Source organism: Narcine bancroftii, chromosome 2 (assembly GCF_036971445.1).
Source record: "Narcine bancroftii isolate sNarBan1 chromosome 2, sNarBan1.hap1, whole genome shotgun sequence".
Taxonomy (NCBI): domain Eukaryota; kingdom Metazoa; phylum Chordata; class Chondrichthyes; order Torpediniformes; family Narcinidae; genus Narcine; species Narcine bancroftii.
Window position 1 is genome coordinate 247,282,481 of NC_091470.1, and position 20,538 is coordinate 247,303,018.

At 37.1% G+C, this 20,538-nt stretch overlaps 1 protein-coding gene across 2 annotated transcripts in view; it reads left to right on the forward strand.

Annotated features, from left to right (window-relative positions):
* fam91a1 (family with sequence similarity 91 member A1) overlaps positions 1-20,538 on the forward strand; it is a 51,230-nt gene that overhangs the window by 7,097 nt on the left and 23,595 nt on the right. Inside the window, exons 3-14 of one of the 2 annotated variants that reach the window (XM_069920756.1) lie at positions 18-169; positions 984-1,041; positions 2,058-2,125; positions 6,263-6,376; positions 7,281-7,371; positions 7,906-7,968; positions 14,652-14,758; positions 15,824-15,862; positions 16,965-17,077; positions 17,832-17,947; positions 18,279-18,391; positions 18,574-18,660. In XM_069920756.1, coding sequence (XP_069776857.1) covers positions 18-169; positions 984-1,041; positions 2,058-2,125; positions 6,263-6,376; positions 7,281-7,371; positions 7,906-7,968; positions 14,652-14,758; positions 15,824-15,862; positions 16,965-17,077; positions 17,832-17,947; positions 18,279-18,391; positions 18,574-18,660 — 1,121 coding nt within the window. Of the gene's footprint in view, positions 1-17; positions 170-983; positions 1,042-2,057; positions 2,126-6,262; positions 6,377-7,280; positions 7,372-7,905; positions 7,969-7,996; positions 13,320-14,651; positions 14,759-15,823; positions 15,863-16,964; positions 17,078-17,831; positions 17,948-18,278; positions 18,392-18,573; positions 18,661-20,538 lie in introns of those variants that run through there. The other variant, XM_069920757.1, reaches the window with a different exon arrangement.

Consider the following 20,538-nt stretch of genomic DNA (forward strand, 5'->3'; position numbering starts at 1 on the left):
AATTCATACCTTACCAGTTAGATACTTCAAGAAAGATGAACGCAAATACTATGAAGAGCTATTTAAGTATAGCAGAGAACATCTCATGTTGTATCCATACCATTTATCTGACATTATGGTGAAGGGATTGCGGGTCACACCTTTTTCCTATTATATCGGAATTATGGAGGTAAGTTTAAGAATTCAGTAACTTCAACCTTCCAAGCTGAACTTGTAAGATTGTATACATTAAAAACACAGAAATGCTGGAGAAACTCATCTGGTCTTGCAGGGTCCGTAGGAAGTAAAGATGATTTACTGATATTTTGGGCCTGAGACCTTCTTCATGATATGATTTCAATGCATTCTCCGGGAGGTCGGCAATTTAATTGTGCTTTTGATCATTTTGCTTCCATTTGTTGGAACCCAAAGTTCTAACCAAATATGATTAATTGGATAGAACCATCAGTATTCAGCTGTGAGCTGAATATTTTGAATACATTTTGCATAGAATGTGGAACATACTGCCTAACATATTTATGCTGCATGTGATTTTTCTCCCACTCTGCTTGTCCTAGGTATAGTATAACCATATAAATCTGTTTTTATTGATCCTTCCCCATTAGTTTCTCTCACTAACTAATTACTACTTAATGCAGAGTTTCTTAGAAACAAATTCTGAAATTAATGCACTGGTAGATGAAACACTGTTTATGGTACTTTGTTAATTCTCAGTTCTGGCTATTGATGTACAGGTATTAAAAATAGATGCAGGAAGAAACAATTAGGGTTGTAAAATAAATATTCTCTAGCACCAGGCCGACCACATTCAAACTCAGCTGTTGCCTCCAAAGCTGGAAAGTTGCCATGTACACCAATCATTATGAGCTGCCGAATTTTTACAAGTGCTTTTAAAATTCAGGTACAAGATTTTCATAGTATTGGATGGTAATGCAGCTGTCAGCTATTTTGCATAAACTCAATTTAAATTTCATTTTTTTTAGGATATCATGAACAGTGAAAAAAGTTATGATTCATTACCCAACTTCACAGCTGCTGATTGTAAGTCTTTTGAAGGAGTAGTCATCTGACAGATGAGAAATTTTCTTAACTCTTAGCTTAAAAATGTGCTCTGATAATAACAAAACCTTTATTGTCATGTAATGCATGGTAGATGTGAAGGTGAGATGGTGCAAGTTAGGATGCATGCAGCAGAATTTGGAAGATTTGAACTCTGAATTAGAATAAGTTTTGGGGTCTTTCTATGATGAAGGATGGTGTTAGGGTCTGAAAACTGACTAAGAAAATGCGTTGAGCTAAAGTTTTTTTTTTAAAAAAAAAAGCAGGACTTTTGCACCTGCAGAAAAAAAAAATCAGAAGCTACTGCAGAATAAGCTCTACAACAATGACAGCATTAAAAAGTTTTAGGCCATATGTGAACATCGTAACTGATGACAAAATTTGGAGTTTAGAAGCTATTCAAAATTTGATTAAACCTTTCGTTAAAATGGATTAGTAGTATATTTAGCCATAAAATATAAATGTGTAGCAGTTTGAAAATAGCTTTTGCTTCAAAGTATTTAATTAAGTATTGATATTAATTTCAATATTAGACTATTACAAATGTAAATTCTTCCACAAACACCTCTTCCATTTCTACAATTTTCTAAGATTTTTCAGCTTTTCCAATTATTGGCTTCTATTACAATCTTTTTTTAAACCACCATTAATTTCAATACTTGAAACACCTAAAACACAAAGAATTCCATCCACTATCCCTCTGCCTCTCTTTTTTAAGAATCTCTTCCATGCCTTGTTATTTGACCAACCTTGAACAACTCGGAACCAAATTCTATTTGACAAATGCCTCTGTGAAGTGCTTTAGGATCATTTACCAGGCTAAAATTGTGTAGATATACATGTTTTGCTTTCTAGGATGTGACTTTTTCTCTTTTTACACCTGTTTTAACAATAAAAGCCTTGAGCTTTTGAAGAGCTGGCTGAAGAAAGAAATACATAGCTAATCTTGTAGGGCGCTTTAAACATTATTAATAACCATTGATTTTTTTTTTTAAAAGGTCTAAGGCTTCTGGGAATTGGAAGGAACCAGTATATTGACCTCATGAATCAATGTAGATCATCAAAAGTGAGTTTCATTATAATTCTTGAAGGAATGTTTCTTTACTTGATTCTCTATTGGGAAAGTGATATATTTTGCTAGAACCTCCTATTTTGCTCTTAATAACATGCTTGGGTTTGTTCTATTAGATTGCAAATTTTACAGGTAAAATAGCTTAGTGGTTATGTTTCTAGGTCAGTCAATCTGGACTGCAGTTTCAAAGATTGTTCAAATCTCATGAAGTTGAAGGTTTATTGCTAAATAAATCTGAAATAAAAATGAGTATTGATAATGGTGGAATTTTCTTAATTATTAATCTAATTTACGAATTCCCTTAAAAGGAAGGGAACTGGGCATTTCCATCAGTGAGAACTGGTGCACAAGTGTCTTTTTACCTGATGGTGAAATGCAAGACCTTCTACTTGCCCAGGGAATTCTCACCCACATTGCTTGCCACAGCCTATGTTCTGTTTTCAGCTAATGAGGGTGAAGCCACGAAGGAGTTTTACAGTGGCATCTGCAAAACACGTAAATCCCACCTTGATGATGCCATGATTGTTGCTGGCAACGTCAGCCATGCCAACCTGAAAACAGTCTTACCACAGCTTCAGCAGCATGTCAACTTCACCATCAGTGAATCAGGTGTACGCCAACATCCCTGGTGCATACAAGGCTTTCCCCTCACCCCTACCTTGGTTACTTGGATCACATACCTGCTAACCTCTGGCAAAATGAACTAAGCCAGTGAGCAAGGAGATTGAGGGGGGTTGGGGGGTGGCACAGCAGCACTAGAGCACTGCTTTAAGACCATGGATTAGAGCTGTTTCAGTGAGACAGCCACCTACAATGGTCATGTAAACATAAAGGACTACACAAGCTCAGTGACTGGCTACATCAGCAAGCGCATGAGGATGTCGCCAGAATCAAATGCTTCACAACCAGAAACCATGGTTGGGTGCAAGGGTCCAGCCACTTCTGTGATGCTGCCTTCACATAACACTAATATCAGGCAGAGCTGAACTCTCTCGTGCAATTCAGAAAGTGAAGCAGGGATAGGCACAGAAGATCCACAGATAGCTGTGTGACACCAGCGACACAAGATGCATATGGCAAAGGATCAAAACTATAACTGATCACAAGACAACCTTATGAGTTAGACAAAGACACCTCTGTTCTGTTAGACTAAGAATGGCCTGATGCTGAAGAAAGTTCTAGGTTTCCTGATGAATGGGTCCCCTGCATAGCTGAGTTAAGTAGACTGCTCTCCAAGGTGAACCTGCACAGTAGGACCAGACAACATACCCAGCCAGGTATTGAAGGACTGCAGAGGCCAAATGATGCCCTTGCGATCATCCTCAAAACCTCACTGCAGCAGTGCATCATTCCTGCAGGTTTCAAGACCGCCACCATCAACCTAGTACCAAGGAGGGTAACAGTAACTGGCCTCGATGACAATTGCCCTATGGCACTAACCTCCACTGTTGTGAAATGCGTTGAGCATCCGGTGATGGAAAGCAACAAAGCACACCTCCCAGAGACACTGGGCTCATTTCAATTTGCCTTTAGATGAAACCAGTCCATTTATGATACTATTTCCTCGCACACCTGGAGAATAATGCCTCGTATGCCAGGATGCTATTCATCAAATTTAGCTCTGCATTTAATTCGATCATTCCCCAGAGTCGAGTGGAGAAGTTGTTCTACTTGGGGCTTAACAGCCCTCTCTCTAACTGGATTCTGGACTTCCCAACAGAAAAACCATAGTCTGTTCGGGTCAGTATCAGAACGCCGAGGACTGTCACGCTGAACATTGGAGCAGGTCAGGGCTGTATGCTCAGCCCACTCCTGTTCAAGCTTCTGACCCACAACTGCAACACTAATCTAGCTTCATCAGCATCATCGAGTTTGCAGATGATGCACTAGTAGGTGGCCTCATCAGCAACAATGAGTCGCACTACAGAGAAGAGGTGGAAAATCTTGATATGGTGTGAGAATAACCATCTGAGCTTCTACATGAACAAGATGAAGGATATGATCGTGGACTTGAGGAGGACAAGGAATGACTACCCTTCACCTCACTTCAACAATTCTGTCATAGAGAGAACAGAGAGCACCAAGTTCCTCTGAGTCCTCCTAACAGTGACCCCTCCTGGACATACAACATCTCCTTGATTGTCAGGAAGGAGTAACTGTGATTGCACTTCCTTAAAAGATTGAGGTGAGAAAGGCTACCAGCCCCCATCCTGTCCACTTTTACCTGTCCATCTATTAAGTGTCCTGGCCTGCTGCATCATAGTGTGGTACTGTAGAGAATTAGATTGGAGGTCAATGTATAGAATCATGAGTGGGAGAGAGAATCACTGGAGTCTCTTTCTTCCACCTGCCTCTCCCCCCACCAAAGTCGACGTGATCAACCTGGATCATTGTCTGAAGAGGGCATGAAAATTGTTGAGGACCACTTCCACCCCACCACAGTATCTTTCAGCTACTCCAGTCGGGAAAGAGATACAGGAGTATCAGAGGTAGTGCCACTTGGCTGAAAAAAAAAGCTTCTCACGGGTAGTGAGAATGCTGAACAACTAAATGTACTGCTCGCACTAACCATCCAGGGCTCTACTATATAATTAAATAATATTTATTTATTTTTATATATGTATATATTTTGTTTATCTGTATGTGATATGTCTGGTTGTGTGCATGTTTTCTGGGGTCTCGACTGTTTCATTGGGTTATACTTGTGCAATAGGTGATAAATATACTTGTATTTTTTTTTTTTTAAAAACACAGCACATTTTAGACCATCTGGTTAAAAAAAATTACTCAAAAGAAAAAAAATGATTTATAACAATTAACAAAATCAATATCCTTGGAATGAAGTGCAAGTTGTCATTACTTGACATTATAAGTATCATACAGCTCTAAAATCTCTCTGGTTTAATCAGTACCAAGAATTGTATGAATGAAGAAGACTGGTGCCAATATGTATAATTGGTTCGAAAATACAGTAATACTTCTTATCCGTCCTCAAAACAGTCCCCTACCTAGGGGCAGTGGCTCAGGGACAACCTTGTATTGGGGAGGTGGTTTTCAGCTGACGGCCAAGATGCAATGTAGCACAAAATGTAGCCTCAAAAGGGACTTGGACAACTAATGACATTAATAAATATTTGGTAAATATGCAAACAAGGAGGCATTGGTTTCAGGAGTGTGCAGCAGGCACTTTTTTGCTTTCTACATGGTCATCTTCAAAATTAAGGACATTTTGGACAGAATTAGGAAAATTTCTAGAACAAGTTACAGGAATTAAATTTGCACAAGTTCCAACGCTCCTTTTATTGGATAATATTTCAGTGATAAGACCAAAATTGAAATTGAATTTTTTTTCAAGGGGAATTTGTAAAAATTGCAAAAAAATGTATAGCAGTGATTTAGGAATAGAAAGATGGTATGTGAAATATATCGTTGTTTACCTCTTGAGAAGATTACATATAATTTAAGGAATAAATGTTACTTATTTTGAAAATTTGGTGCCCATACTTACACACCGTTGGCATTAATTTATAAAGGGTTTTCCTAAACCTCACAAAACCTTGCTAACTCCTTGGGATAAGTAAATGAATAATATTGAAAACGCAAAGTTGAGAGAATGATGGTGATATTTTGGTAAGCAGGTTTTTTTTTCAACTATATTTTTCTTTCTATCTTTTTCTTTATCCACTTTTTTTCCTCTTTGGGGGTTATTATTAGGGGAGGGGATTGGTGGGTTTTTAGAGGGGTATAATGTGTACAATTGATTTGGAATATATGAATATTATACTTTGTATCTGGATGTATCCATGTATGGAAATTTAAATAAAATATTTTTAAAATCTGAGGAAGTCTTGCCTGTTGGATTCCATGAGTAGTCTAGTAGCCCAAAGCTGGAGCTATGCTTGGAGCCCTGAGCTTCCATTTAGTTAATTTTTTTTTTAAAAAAAAACTAGCAGGTCAATGTGATTTTCGGCTTTTCAACAGAACATTGAGGCTAGTAGTTTTTATTTTTAATGGTAATGGGTTTTTTAATTCTCTTTACTTGAGAATTATGTTGGCTGTTGCTAATTGTACAGTAGACAGTACTTGACAAATAATGGAAGTCACAATTGTATTGAACAATCATTATTACAGAAATTTTTCAGGAGGAAAACTGCTCGTGATTTGCTACCAGTGAAGCCTGTAGAAATTACTATTGAGCCATGGTGGGTGGTTCAGGCCGGTTTCATCACGGAGGATGATATCAAGGTAAACAAAAAAAAACAAAATAATAATTAATGGCTGAGGCTGAGTTTGTTGCCTTAATGCTCATTGCCAAAAATTATTAGATTAACATTAATGGTTGAGCACAAGGTCTATACTAACATTTTGTGTAACACATCGTTTAATAGAATTGGGTTAAATATTGGATGTGTTGGCATTATCCTGAATATCTGTTTTCAGCTGTTTGAGGTTGAGAGTCATTAGTTTAGAGGCTGTTAAGGTTGAAAGGAGTCGAGGTCTATAAATCTGGAAACTACTAACGGATTTATTGAGGGCATTGGGGTTTGGAAATATCAGAGCTATCATTTAGCAATGGAAAGAGTTCTTTACCCCCTTCAGTCAGCAAAAGTGTTCCTTTTCTTAGCAGGGAAGTTGATAAAGATGGGATTGGACCTGTGGAAATAGAAAGTGTAGGTGTGGAAGAGCATCAATAGGTGTCGACGCAGATGTTGAAATAACCAAAGTGGCTGGGAACAGTGTGTGGGGTCCAGGCACATCCAGGAGGCTGAGACAGTGCAAAACAGCATTAGGCACTCGTGTGAGGAGGGGAAAAATGGCTAGCAGCTGGATCAAGGATGAAATTTTGAGATAAGAGCTTAGCGTATGAAGTTGAAAGCTAGCTTAGAAGGGTCAAAAGAGGAGAGGGTTGTAGGACTGTATAAAAATTAATCAGATATTTGATTGGAAGGAATAAATTGGGGCATGTTACAATCTCTAAATCCCTGTTCTCAAATCTGTATGTCCTTCTGGAATCCAAGAATATAGGTAACCTACACTCAGCATAACCAATTAGTAACTTCAGTCATTTAAAAACTTGCTTCTGTTTGAGTATTTTCTGATGCTCAACTTGGATCATTTTGAAAATAGCTGCTTTTTTTTTTAAATATAGCTTTGTTCTGGGCCTGAAAAGAGTTCTATTGATAAAATAATTGATTCGGGACCTCAGTTGGTTGGAATATTGGAACATAATGTGGTTCTCGGTGAGTATACTCTTTAGGAATGTCTCCTGAAACTCTAACTTTGCCCTCCGTAGCTGTGTCCACGACACATTGAGCTAACTAAGGTGTGCATGTGCCAGTTTGCCCAATAAGAAGGATCGGTCCAAAATGTTTTTAATTTGTTGTTTGTAGTGAATTTTTCTAACAGATTATAAAATAATGCTCTTGGAGATCTTTTGGAATTGATGTTAGCCATATTGAAATTCAAGAATAATGACATAATGAAATATTAGATTCATTCGTTAAGGAAAGCTTTTATGAGATTGGGTTACTGGCAGATAGTGGGGAAGAGTGTGGTCTTGACATTTAGATCTGAGATCTATCTACTCCGATCCATAAAAGGATGTAGTTCTATTTCTCAGTATTAAAGCTCTGCAGTTGATTTCAGTTGTAAAAAGATGGCAATTAATTTAAAACCAGTGTGAGTTGGCAAAATTGTAGATTTGTATTTTCTAGGCAAGATCATCTCCAATTTCTCCTTACACTTCATGAGCCAGTTTACTTTTTGTTTTGTAGGTTTGTATAACAAAGGCTTCATTTACCTTGATGTACCAATATCTGATGACAGCTGCATTGCAGGTGAGCAGCTTGCTTCCAGTGAGTTCATACTGCTGAAAATGCTGAGTGGATTTAGGAATTAATCATTTGCTTTCATTGATTATTTTAACCTTAATTTTAAACTTGGATCATTCTCAATCGAAATATTAAAGCAGTGTTGAGGGAAAAAAAATTGCTTGTACAATCTCCACTGCACCTTGTGAAATGTTGAAATTTTGTTGTGGAGAAACCATCAATTTACTGTAATTTAGCAAAATAATTGTTTTGAGCTGGAAAATTTTAACTGAAGAAAGGTTGTAGCCAATTCAGTTTAAATTTTCAAAGGGCAGTTTGAATGATTGGTGTGAAAGCACTTATGGAGTGTTTGGATGCAGTAAAACCCCTGTCATCCAGAATTTAAGCAACTGGCAAAAAAAAAGCGAAAAATAAATAGGTTAAAAAAAATATGGAGGTGTTGTGGCCCACTTGGAGGGAGTGGGCAGAACCAGTGCTAACAGCTCCTGTCTTGCGACAGCTGGACACAACAGCCTCCTATCTACTGGCATCTAGCCACTACGGCCATGAGGCATAGTGACTCAGCTGCATCCGTATGTCTACTGAGGAGCCCTGACCTACTCAACATAGCTACGTCATGAGGTTGTTAGCGCGCCTTGCCAATGGTTTGCCAATCATGCAACACACAACCAGAAAATTCACTTATCTAGAACTACCAATCCCCATAGGTGCCAGATACCAAGGGTTTTACTGTACATGGAATAATTTTTTTGAAACGCTCACATGTTGACCAGATAGCTTCCTTCTGTGTTGTCAATCTAAGACTTTTTGATTATATTACTGGATTACCATTTTCTTTGTTTCCCATATTACTTTGAGAATAATCTTCCTGTGAAAGAAAATTAATTCAGCTGGGATCCCAAGGTTAATGTTCCTCCTTTTGGAACTTTTTCCAGTGGTAATTTGAACACTGTTGTAAAATAGCAAAATGTACATCTATACGATGAAGTTTTGTGTTCGCTCAAAGTTTAGTGGTGATATTTTAATTCTGATTTTAAAAGTGTACATAATTTACTCTTAAGATTTGCCTCGCATCATAAATTTGATTACTCTAACCCTATTTTTGTACTGATTTCATAATTTAAAGGTCACACTTCAGTGTAATATTGATAAAGTTATACATTGAAGTACTAGTGGGAAAATAATAGGACACAAACATTGAATATTTCAAGTTGATGATTAATTTGTTTTAGGGGGTTGCAAATGATTTGAATAAAAATGATATAAAATAGGGCAGCACAGTTGACATAGCGGTCAGCATAATGCTGTTACAGCGCTAGTGACTGGGATTCAAATCTGGTGCTGTCTGTAAGGAGTTGGTTCATTCTCCTTGTGTGCGTGGGTTTCCTCCGGGTGTTCCAGTTTCTTCACAGCTTTCCAAAAAAACGTACAGGGTTAATTGGGTGTGTGGACTGAAAGGGCTTGTTAGCGTGCTGTATGTCTAAATTTATATTTTAAGAAAATTAAACCGGTGTAAGTTTTAATCAGAGGCTCCTATTCCCTGGTATCATGGTCAGTAGATGGACCATCTTGTTGCCCTTGTATTGTTAGTGGATACTCAACCAAAGTTTCAGGGCATTATCCTTTTGTCACTACTTGTTCATTCACCATTTCCCCTGCTATCCAGTACCTCCAAAACATCTAGAGTTGAGTACTGCATTCTTGATTCTATCATATGCAGCTTGGACAATGACAACAATCCATGAACAACATATAACAATTTTAACTCAAAATAATCATAATGTCTTTGGAGAGAAAATCTAATGCAAAATGTGAAACTACAAATGTTTTTGAAATTTGATAGTCACGGAGCATTACAGTGAAAACCCCGGTGTTCGGCACCAATGGGGACTGGTAGGGGCGTTGGATAAGTGTATTTTCCAGTTGCTTGAGACTTACCCTTACATTGCCTATTATACGTGCATTAAGAAAAAAAGTTTAATGGACAAAAATTCACTTGCATGACTCGATAAGCCTTAAGGCCTTTTACTCTATTTTCAACCACAATATTTGAAAATTTTTCCAGTATATATTTGTGTAGTAGTCGAATTTTGGGGACCAATTTGTTGGGTTCAATTTGGAGGGGGAGGGGTTGACTTTTACCCCATACTATTTCTGAGGGGTTAAAATTCACACAAGAATCCAAAAGTCTGCAGCAGAAGTCCAGATGATCTCTAATTGAATAAAGCATTAAAACACAACAAATTAAAGACCTGCAATAATATGAAGTCTGTGCACCAAAACTACTGTAACACTCTGCTGCAACTGTACAGTACCTGCTCGCATCACAAAAGTTGTAACCACAATTTCATATTTGGCACTACAATATCATTTCCTTTACTGAATTTTTGTTTTTACTGCATTCAGTGCATCTTGAGCCACAAATGATCAAAATAAATAATGACAAAGGAAACAAAAATAACTACCAGTAGTAAGTTTTTATTCACAGTGTGCATGCAAAACAGTGAAGTAAACAGGCTTTCATACACACAAAGTAATTTAACGTCTTCAGTACCAAATAAAATGTTATACAATTATATCATTCATGCTGTTCATAGTCTGAGGTCATGCATCTGCTTTTTCTTCATTATCCCATAGATAATTCTTCAATACCATCTAATGCATTTGAAATTCTACATGAATGATTTGACAATAATGTTGATTTTCATTTCTATTCTCAGATCTGACATAGTGATGGAGCCCACACACTGCCTCCTTTTGTGTATGTTTTTCCTCTTTCATTGCATCCAGTTACTCCACCTCATTCTCACCATGTTCTGAAATGGCTTATTGACACCAACGTCCATTGGTTACAAAACACTTGCAAGTTGCTGGGAATTGCAGCTTTGTAATCGAAGTCATCAACCACTTTCTTCAGTAGATGTGCCCAAAACTAATCCCAAATGAGCAAACTCTTTTTCTTGCATAGGCCACCATGTCACAAATTCTAAACTTTCTTTATCCATTTTCTACATCTGCCATCATCATTGCAGTCTTGTGGATGTACATAGACAACAATTCCATTAGCTTTAATTTTGTACTATCAGCCATGCAAGAAAAACTAAAGTAAGCTTACTTTTCTTATGACCACTAGTTTTTTTTATCAAATACTGTTTTTTTTTCTCTCTTCCCCCCCTTTTTGGTCACTGTTTGATTATCTGGCATACCAAGTGTAATTGGTGTTTCATCCATGTTCCCCATGCATGATGACTTGTAACCTTCCTTCCGATGTCTGATTACAAACTGGTGAAACTGCAATATCTTATCCAGGTCAGCAGGCAGCTTTTATGAAATCTTAGTTCTCTGCCATATTGCTAAGTCTTACCGCTTTATGAACCTCGTGCACTATCCAGCATGAAATTCAAAATTCTTTCCTTTCTTGGTTCCTTTCATGCCTGGTTTCAAATGGCACCACGAGTAACATATTTTCTATCATGACTCTTTTCAATCACCCACTCAGCAAATTTTTTTCCAGTGGTGGCCATTTGGTAGGTTTACTTCATTGAGCGCAGTTTGTTTTCGGCATTGCCTGAAGCTTGTTTGGTATCTTTCTCCAGTCTCTCTCAAGTTTATCTGATACATAAATTGCTCTTATTGCTATGCTGTTATGTCTTCTCAACAATTTTATTAACTTTTAGGTGAAATGCTGCTGTATATTTGTTTTTTTTTTTCTGAAGGCATCTTGAAACAAAATGAAGCAAAGTTTTGTAACCACAAGTGTGATTACGCAAACTGACCAGCAAAGAATGGTTCTGACCCTTCCTTGTGCTGACACATTTTTACGCCAAATCTTTACGTGCAATGATAAATTATAGCATACATTGTACAGATTTGATTTATTTGCTTCTTTCCTTTCCATAAACTTTAGCAGCAAGAAAAGGCTTAAAAGAATATTTTTTATGTGAAAATACTATTGCCTGTGAAATAAATTGTTTTCTTTTAGAAGCGCAGCTGCAAGATGTGAGAACCAAGGCCATGCCGTTCTCAAAACTCACGCTAGATGTTTTGCTGAAGTCTGCAGATTGCGAGATGTGAATAGTTGTGAACATGCTGTAGAATGGAAAGCTAAACCATATAAAAAGGGTTGTGCACATCTCTGTATGGGCTAATTTGCAGAAAGACCCTGTTGTAGGTTACAATAGGTCTTCTCGTGTAACAGAGCACCTGTTTTGCAAAGCTAATAGTTGTCATACACTTCTTTATATTTGATTTAAGTTAACATCGATATCTATCTGGAAAATATGCAATTTTGGGGGCAAAAAGGGAGAGGGTAGACTTGTAAACAGTATCGACTATTATATGCGTATATCCGGTAACCGTTGCTTCATCTGCAGGTTCCTTCTCCTCCATGGAGCTGTCCAAAAGACAAACAATATCATTATAGATAATTAACCCCTTTCCCCAAAGTTTACAGACATAGCCTCTGACCTGGGAGACTCTTAAAAAGCAGGGATAAGGAGACCCTTTAAGAGAGTCACTCCAATGGTGAAATACATCAACCAGCTCTTCATCTTGGGTGAGGCCATTGCTGTTACATACAACTTTATTTAAACAGCTGCAACGAGCAAAACATGACCAAGGTACTCCACTGACTGATTATTTACTCCCATCTTCACCAAAGGTTTTGCATTACTTCTGTGATGGAATATTTGGAGATGTTTTTGGGAGATAAATTGGTAAAATTAGAGTAGGTTGCATACATACACACACTTTAAAACAGATCTTATTTGAAATACTGAAGAATTCATATTCAGTGACTTTACAGAAACTGGAGAATGCTATGCACATTTCACAAGCAGGTGCTAATTGAAATGATGTCATGAAATAGGCTATTGTCTTGGAAGAGTCAGGTTGTCTGTGTTGGACCTTTTTGCAAGGCTTTTGACCTCTCTGCAAAGTGCTCACTTAGAGGTCATTGAGAGGTTTGTTTACCTGAAACAGCAGATGGACTAGAAAACTGACTCCTATTGTTTGCTGGAGAAGGAGGGGGTTTTGCAAATGAGAGAGAGGACATGTGACTGGCATTTGGAGAGATGGAGAGAGAGACATACAGCTTAAACAAGCCAGGAGAAGCTTGTTGGGACTGAAACAAGCTCCAGTGTGGTGGATGGCTGGAAGTGCTATCTGTCTGATGTTTCTCTTTGAATAAGTGAAACCGAAAGGAACTTTGTGAGCGTCTGAAAGAAAGAGGTTATCATCTAGAGAACCCTGATGGGGCAAGTTTCATCAGCAAGACATTGAGGTGACTAATGATGGTACCTCAATTGTGGAAATCCTGGAACAACACATCTCTCTCTGCAAAACCTACAAGAACTTTCGTGAGTGGTAACCATTTACTTTTTGAGCACCAAAGCCTGGTGAACTTTATACATGTTCAATTCTGTGCACAGTATAAGAATTGCCTGCAACCAGTGAACTTGGAAGAATGAGAAGTGAGATTGAACTGTGAACCAAAGAACTTTTCTTAAATTTACACACATTACATACATGTGTGCTTAGAATTAGAAGGGGTTAAGTTGGGTAAAGTTAATAATGATAAGTTAAAGTTTGATTGCTTTCCTGTTCAAAGATAATTAGCAATTTTTGTTTAAGTAACCATTTGTTGTGGTGAATATCTATTGCTGCTAAGTTTTGGGGTCCTTTGGGGTCATAACACTTCAGAGAACTTTACTTTTACAATTTTAAACGTGTGTATTTTTCCCTATGATTTTATTCTTAGAACATGGAACAATGCAGCACAGTGCAGACCCTTCAGCCCTTGATGTTGTGCTGACCCATATATCCCTTCCTTGAAAAAAAGCACTAAACCCTCCCTAACCTATAACCATCTGTTTTTCTTTCATCCATGTGTCTGTCTAAGAGTCCCTTAAATGCCCCCAGTGCTTCATCACCATTCACAGCAAGGCATTCCCGGCACTCACAACTCTGTTTTATATATTTTTTTAAAAGTTATCCCTGATTGTCTCCTCTGAACGTCCCTCCCTTAACTTTGTACATGTGTCCTCTGGTGTTTGCTGATCCTAAGGTGCTGGCTGTCCACCTTATCTATGCCTCTCATAATCTTTCTACACTCCATAGGGAGAAGTGCGAACTCTGCAAACCTTGCCTCATAAAGTTGTTTCCCAATCCACACAATATCTGGTAAACCTTCTCTGCACTCTCTCCATAGCTTCCATAATCCTTCCTATAATAAGGTGACCAGAACTGAACACAATACCCTAAATGTGGGCTTATCAAAGATTTGTAGAGTTGTAACATGACCTCTCTTCTGAATTCAATCTCCCTATTCATGAATCCCAGCATCTGAGGCCTTCTTAACTATTCTATCAACCTGTGCGGTGAACCTGAGGAATATATGGATTTGCACCCCAAGGTCCCTCTGTTCATCTTACTTATTTAGTATTTTTTATTTATTTTCCTCAATTTTTCTTTTGCCAGTTGCTTGAATTCTGGATACCAGGGGTTTTGCTGTACTTGCATTTCATCATTCAATTAATGAAAGGCAATGTGGGGAGCAAAATGATTATAAATGTCTCCTTTGGGTGGGGTTCAGGGCAGCTTTGTCAATTGTTCATTTTGAATTAAGGATTTTATCAATTTAAGTTTTGTGAACTGGAAAATACATTTTGAATTTTTTTTTCCTTTCTTAGTTCCACCATTGGAAGGTTTTGTGATGAACAGGGTGCAAGGTGATTACTTTGAAACGCTTCTCTACAAGATTTTTGTTTCTATCGATGAACAAACCAATGTTGCAGAGGTAGGGGGATAAAACAAAAGTAATGCTATTCAATGTATTTTATTTTCTATCATAAATTTAAAGCACAGAGAAGAACTTTGCAGCTGAAGGAATAATGAATTATGAAAGGTGTTGTCTTTCAGCTGAGCTGTTCAATAGAAGCTCTCTGTTCTCTAGGGTGTATATAAAGAATTCGACAGCACTGTTAAAATATAACCAGAACAATGGTCTCCAGTGTACTTACCAGTTTATCCTTTGCTCAATAGATCTTTATTAAAACAAACACTGTCCATGATTTTGGTGTTTGTGGAAGCTTGCATTGGGCAAATTTGCAATTAGATTTCTCGTATTACATCAGTGCCAACAATTCAAAGGTTCTTCATGACTTGATAAGCTCTTGGGGAAGTCATTAGCAATGGATTGTAAATTCAATATTTTACTTGTTTCTTTTTGAAATTTTCAAATTGTTTGATTTTGTTTCCTGTAATTTTCAAGTCCAACGTAAGAAAAGGAAACAAGCTTAAAACAGTGAAAGTCAGTTACTCTCAAATCAGATTGTAGGATTTTTTATGTTAATAATATTACAAAATACAATTGTTAATGGTAAATTATGCAATGATAAAGCCAAGGTTGTTAAACTACATGCAATTTTTGGATGTGCTTTCTAGAGGTGACACTAGTGATTATCATAAATTAGATGACAGCGAATGATGGGAAACTAAAATTGCCTGGAGACATGGAAATATTGTGACTGTTCCCAAGTAGGCAAGAAATGTCACATTTTTAATTAGAAGGAATTGGAGAAGTCTTGTTTCAGTGTCTTCAGGTATTTACAGGGTGTAGGCCATTTGAAAGTAAGATTGGAAGGAAATGGTGGACATGAATAATGAGGGATAAGGGAAAATAGTTGGAGGTGGCCTCATCTGTGAGAGAAATGACAGGAACAGATTGATTAAGAAAAGACAAGATTTGAAAAATGGTCATTAATGTGTATTTGAAGCACCCCTTTCAGGAGATTCATGAGACTGTATTTTTATACTGATTTGTTTCCATTTTATAATCGTAATGATTTTCAATATTTTTCAGTTAGCAAATGTGCTGGAGATAGATCTATCCCTTGTAAAGGTAAGTTGCTATACAAAACCTAGAACAAGCTTCCAATTACTAGGCTTGTTAAAAATGCACATCTGTTTGTTACTTTTTAGAATTGTTCCATTTTTTTGTTTGTTAATTCAAGTTATACTGAGTTAAACTTTTCAAAATGGTGAGAAAATTCTGTCAATGTTAGCATTTATAAACACTATCTTTGATGGTTCATATGCACCTCCCCAATTGAAAAAAATCAGTAAAGATTCTTAAATGTCATTTAATAAAAAAATAATATTTTATTCACTTGGTCACATTTTAATGTCATCCACCACAGACTATAATACATTATTATCTTTTTCTGTTTTATTTCCTCTTCTTTGCCTTTTTTACCTTTGAGTATGTGCAGATACAGGCATCCTCTTTGTGTTGCAATTTAACTATTGAGATATGGCTGTACAAGCTGTCTCTGAATTACAAATACCCAATTTATGGATACCTGTATGTATGAATGGGCTCACATAGTATTTAAGTTAGACATCTGACATGGGTACATAAGTTTGTTCTTATGAACTGCTTTCCTTTCTCCACTTGTTTTAATTATTCTTCCTTATCTGTCTTGTGTGCTTTTGATGACGCTTGTTGCAGTCGTGTGGAGTGTTGGTTATCATATTGAATGAAGTTGGTGGATATACTGACATGCGGACAAAATTGACCTACAGGGTTGAAAAAATGGAACCCGTTCATCACCTAGGGACACCTGTATTATTCTACATCAATTACTCACCACAACCTGTGCCACAGAAAAGTAATTAGTAATATATTCATAATTTACCATCTATTGGCACTTTCTATTATAAATCCAAGTACCAGCATGCCTTCCAGCAGCAACCCTACAAAGTTATCTTGCTGTCCTCAATTCATTTGAGGGACTGTGACATCTTCACTCTCAGGGTGATTTTAGATGAGGTGTGTGTAAAGGAGAAATATCTTATTCAATTATTTGCTTTGTTTACCAAGGGAATCTTTACACTGTACCTTAGAGCACATGACAATGATCTTGAATTTAGACATTTGATAATTCTGCAAAAATTGATTTATTTACGATGTTGATAGAAAAATATGTTCTTTGTCTCTTCAGAATGCAGTGTCTGTATATTGCCGGTTGGGCTTTGCCCATAGAAAAGGACAAATGATAAATGCAGATCAGCTTCACCCAACATGGAGGAACATTCCATCAGTGAACAGATTAAAGTACAGAATAGATTTTCATGCATCCAACTGTGGATTTGTGTATATTCTTTAATTGGAAAAGTAACAAGAGTGAAAATTTGGTTTGAAAATATAAACTGTTAATTTGTGACAAATGTGTAGATGTACTGAGGTAAGATTGTTCATTAGATTCAAATTGAGAATTGAGGAAGTCCAGAATTGATTCACTAAGTTGATCACTTGGCTGAGAATATAAACTGTTAATTTGTGACAAATGTGTAGATGTACTGAGGTAAGATTGTTCATTAGATTCAAATTGAGAATTGAGGAAGTCCAGAATTGATTCACTAAGTTGATCACTTGGCTGAGAATATAAACTGTTAATTTGTGACAAATGTGTAGATGTACTGAGGTAAGATTGTTCATTAGATTCAAATTGAGGAAGTCCAGAATTGATTCACTAAGTTGATCACTTGGCTGATTACCAAAGGCTTTAAGAAAGAAGTTAGATCGACCTTCTTTGGAGTTTAGAAGAAAAGAGCTATCTAATTGAGACATATAAGATCCTTAGGAAGCTTAATAAAGTAGATTTTGAGGTTTTTCCACGAGTGGGAATCATAATTACGTGAGTGCACTTGTATAAAACTGAGGTGGATATAAATTCATTCTTGGATGGTGGATCTCTGGAATTTTCTGCTCCAAAGGATTAAGGAGGACAGATTACTGATTATTTGTGATTAAGGGGTGCTCCATAAAAACCTTATTAATGACAGCAATACTTGGTTGTTTAATATAGATGTGTAATGGACCCACAGAAGATGCTGCTATCATGGGATGGAGTGGAGAATCGAAGTCCTGTGCATGACACAACATTAACGACCGACACTGATACAATTAGTCAAGATGATGTGGGTTAGTGTGTCATTTATACAAACCATGCTGATGTGTTTATGTAGTATATTTGATTATTTTCCTCAAATATGTAATGATTTATTGTAAAGCTACTTGCACTTTGAGCCTAGAGTAATGTCTTGTTAACTTTCAGCCTTATTCGAGCCTTCCAATGCTTCAACTTGCAAGTCTGGCAAAAGTGTACTTAATTAATTCTGATTTTTTAAAAATTTGTCCACAGTCATATGATGTATCCTTTTCAAATTGTAAGTCATTTGGGTATTTTGCTCTTTGGTTATCCATTTATAACTTTAATGCATATTTAAGTGACTTTGTGTTTTTTGACTTATAGCTGACTCTGCCAATGTGAACAGTTTAAACTTGCCCAGTGGACACACTAAAAGAATTGCATTCCTGTTTGATTCAACCCTCACTGCATTCTTAATGATGGGAAATCTTTCACCGGTAACATTTCTTAAGATAGTAATTTTTTTCTTCAGCTGTATTGTAGCTACTAAATGGCTTCAGCTTATTAGTGCTTTAGAATGATTGGTTAAATGTTTGAACCTATTTCTCTGGGTCATAATTGCAAATATTTGGCATTTTTATCAATGGTTTGTTATTGGTGTGTATTGGTTTTTCAACAGAACCTAAAGAGTCATGCTGTGACCATGTTTGAAGTTGGGAAATTATCAGATGAGTCTCTTGACAGCTTCCTTGTAGAACTTGAAAAGGTATGTTAGGAAGAAGTTTTGGTAATTATTCTTGAACTCCCTTGGCCATTGAATGCAACAAAAAAAACTATCAGGAATGTACTGATCTTTTGGTGATGATTTGGAAGGGAATTTGTGGCAAGGAACACCTTGTTGGAAGTATGCTAGCTCATCCTGTTCTTCTGTTAGAATTGTGCTCTGTCCATGGATGTGGTGTCAAATTTTTGAACAGCACTTCATTATCTGTCTCCATGATTTTGCATGCCTCACACATTTGAATGTGATCACTGTATTGGATGGAAAAGATAAGTGATTTGGTTCTCTAATGTAAGCAGTTTCTAGCTCGTTAATTTATGTCAGGTTAAATGTGGTTTCATTTTTTTTTAAAATTATTTATTTCAGTTGTTTTACAATATTTGAAAACTTAAACAGGACAGCAGGGTGATCGGAGTGAAGCCTCAGAATCTGCCCCTTGAATCTAGCTTGAGTGGACACATGGAGTCACGACATGACAGAAATTGAACAGCAGTTAAATATTAAACCTGAGCTGGGTCAAGCACCATTTAGCTCACTGAGGAGTCTCTAGGTATCAGAATTTGTCAAAAGGAAGATCGTATTTCAACTGATCATTGGGTTGTGAACTAAAGGGCACAGATTTTATCCAAGTGCCAAAAGAGTCACACAGCAAATGAAATGTATTCCTTTGCCATATGAGATGATGGAAAGATGATTGGATATATAATTGAATATACGATAAGGCTGGGGAGAGGAGGAGGAGGAGGAGTGGAACTAATTTGTAGGAGTTTCAAGGAACTAGGCATTTGGTGAATTACCCCCTTCTGTGCTTCAGGATTACATGATCTCTGGTAACATACAGAAGTATTATTTTATTAACTTGTTATCATAATTATTTTAGAAGGCTTTGTAACTATGTTTGATTGGGTAGGGAAAATATTCTAGATTTGAAGTGATTAGAATGCATAACTTTCATATTCAAGTACAGTTCAAAATTTAGATCAGTAGAAAATGCCAAAGGTGTCAAACACCTGATGTGACTTTCAAATAACCAGGAAGTTGTAGTCATATGACTATTTGGCTTTTTTTTTAAACCTTACTTATCCAAAATGGTGTTTAGTTATTTGAGTTGGAGGGTAAGGGAGGGAAATCCAGAGCTTGGGGCATGGCAGCTCATGGAGTGGAACCAAGAGAATGTGTTGAATGGGAATTGTGGCGGAGCACACGGAACTTGGGGGTAATTTGACAATGGCACAAGACCTAAGGCAATTTGTATACAAGGAGAGCCAGAATAGAGAGGCGAGAAGAGAAGAACACAAAAGAGAGGAGCAAGGATAGGCCATCTGGCCTGTTGAGCCTTCTCCATCATTCAAAAAGATTGTGGCTGAAACTGGCATTCGACTCTGCTCCACCTACCCATCTTTTACCTATCACCCTTAATTGCCTTACTGTGCTAAAATCTATCGAATTTTGTCTTAAATATATTTAATGAGATTGCCTCTACTGCTTCCTTGGGCAGAGAATTTCACAGATTTGCGACTCGAGGAAGAGCAGTTCTTCCTCATCTCCATCCTAAATCTGCTCCTCCAAATCTTGAGGCTATGTCCCTTGATTCTAGTCTCACCTACCAGTGGAAACCACTTCCATACCTCTATCTAATATATCCTTTTCCTAAATTAATGTTTCTGTAAGATGGCTCTTCTGAATTGTATAGTCCCAGATGACTGTATCTCTCTCAGGCTAACCTCCTCATCTCTGGAATCAACCTGCTGCACCTCCTCTGCACTGCCTTCAACCTATTATCTTTTCTCAAGTGAGGAAATCAGGACTGCACACAGTACTCCAGGTGCTGCCTCACCAGTACATTGTACAATTTCTGCAGAG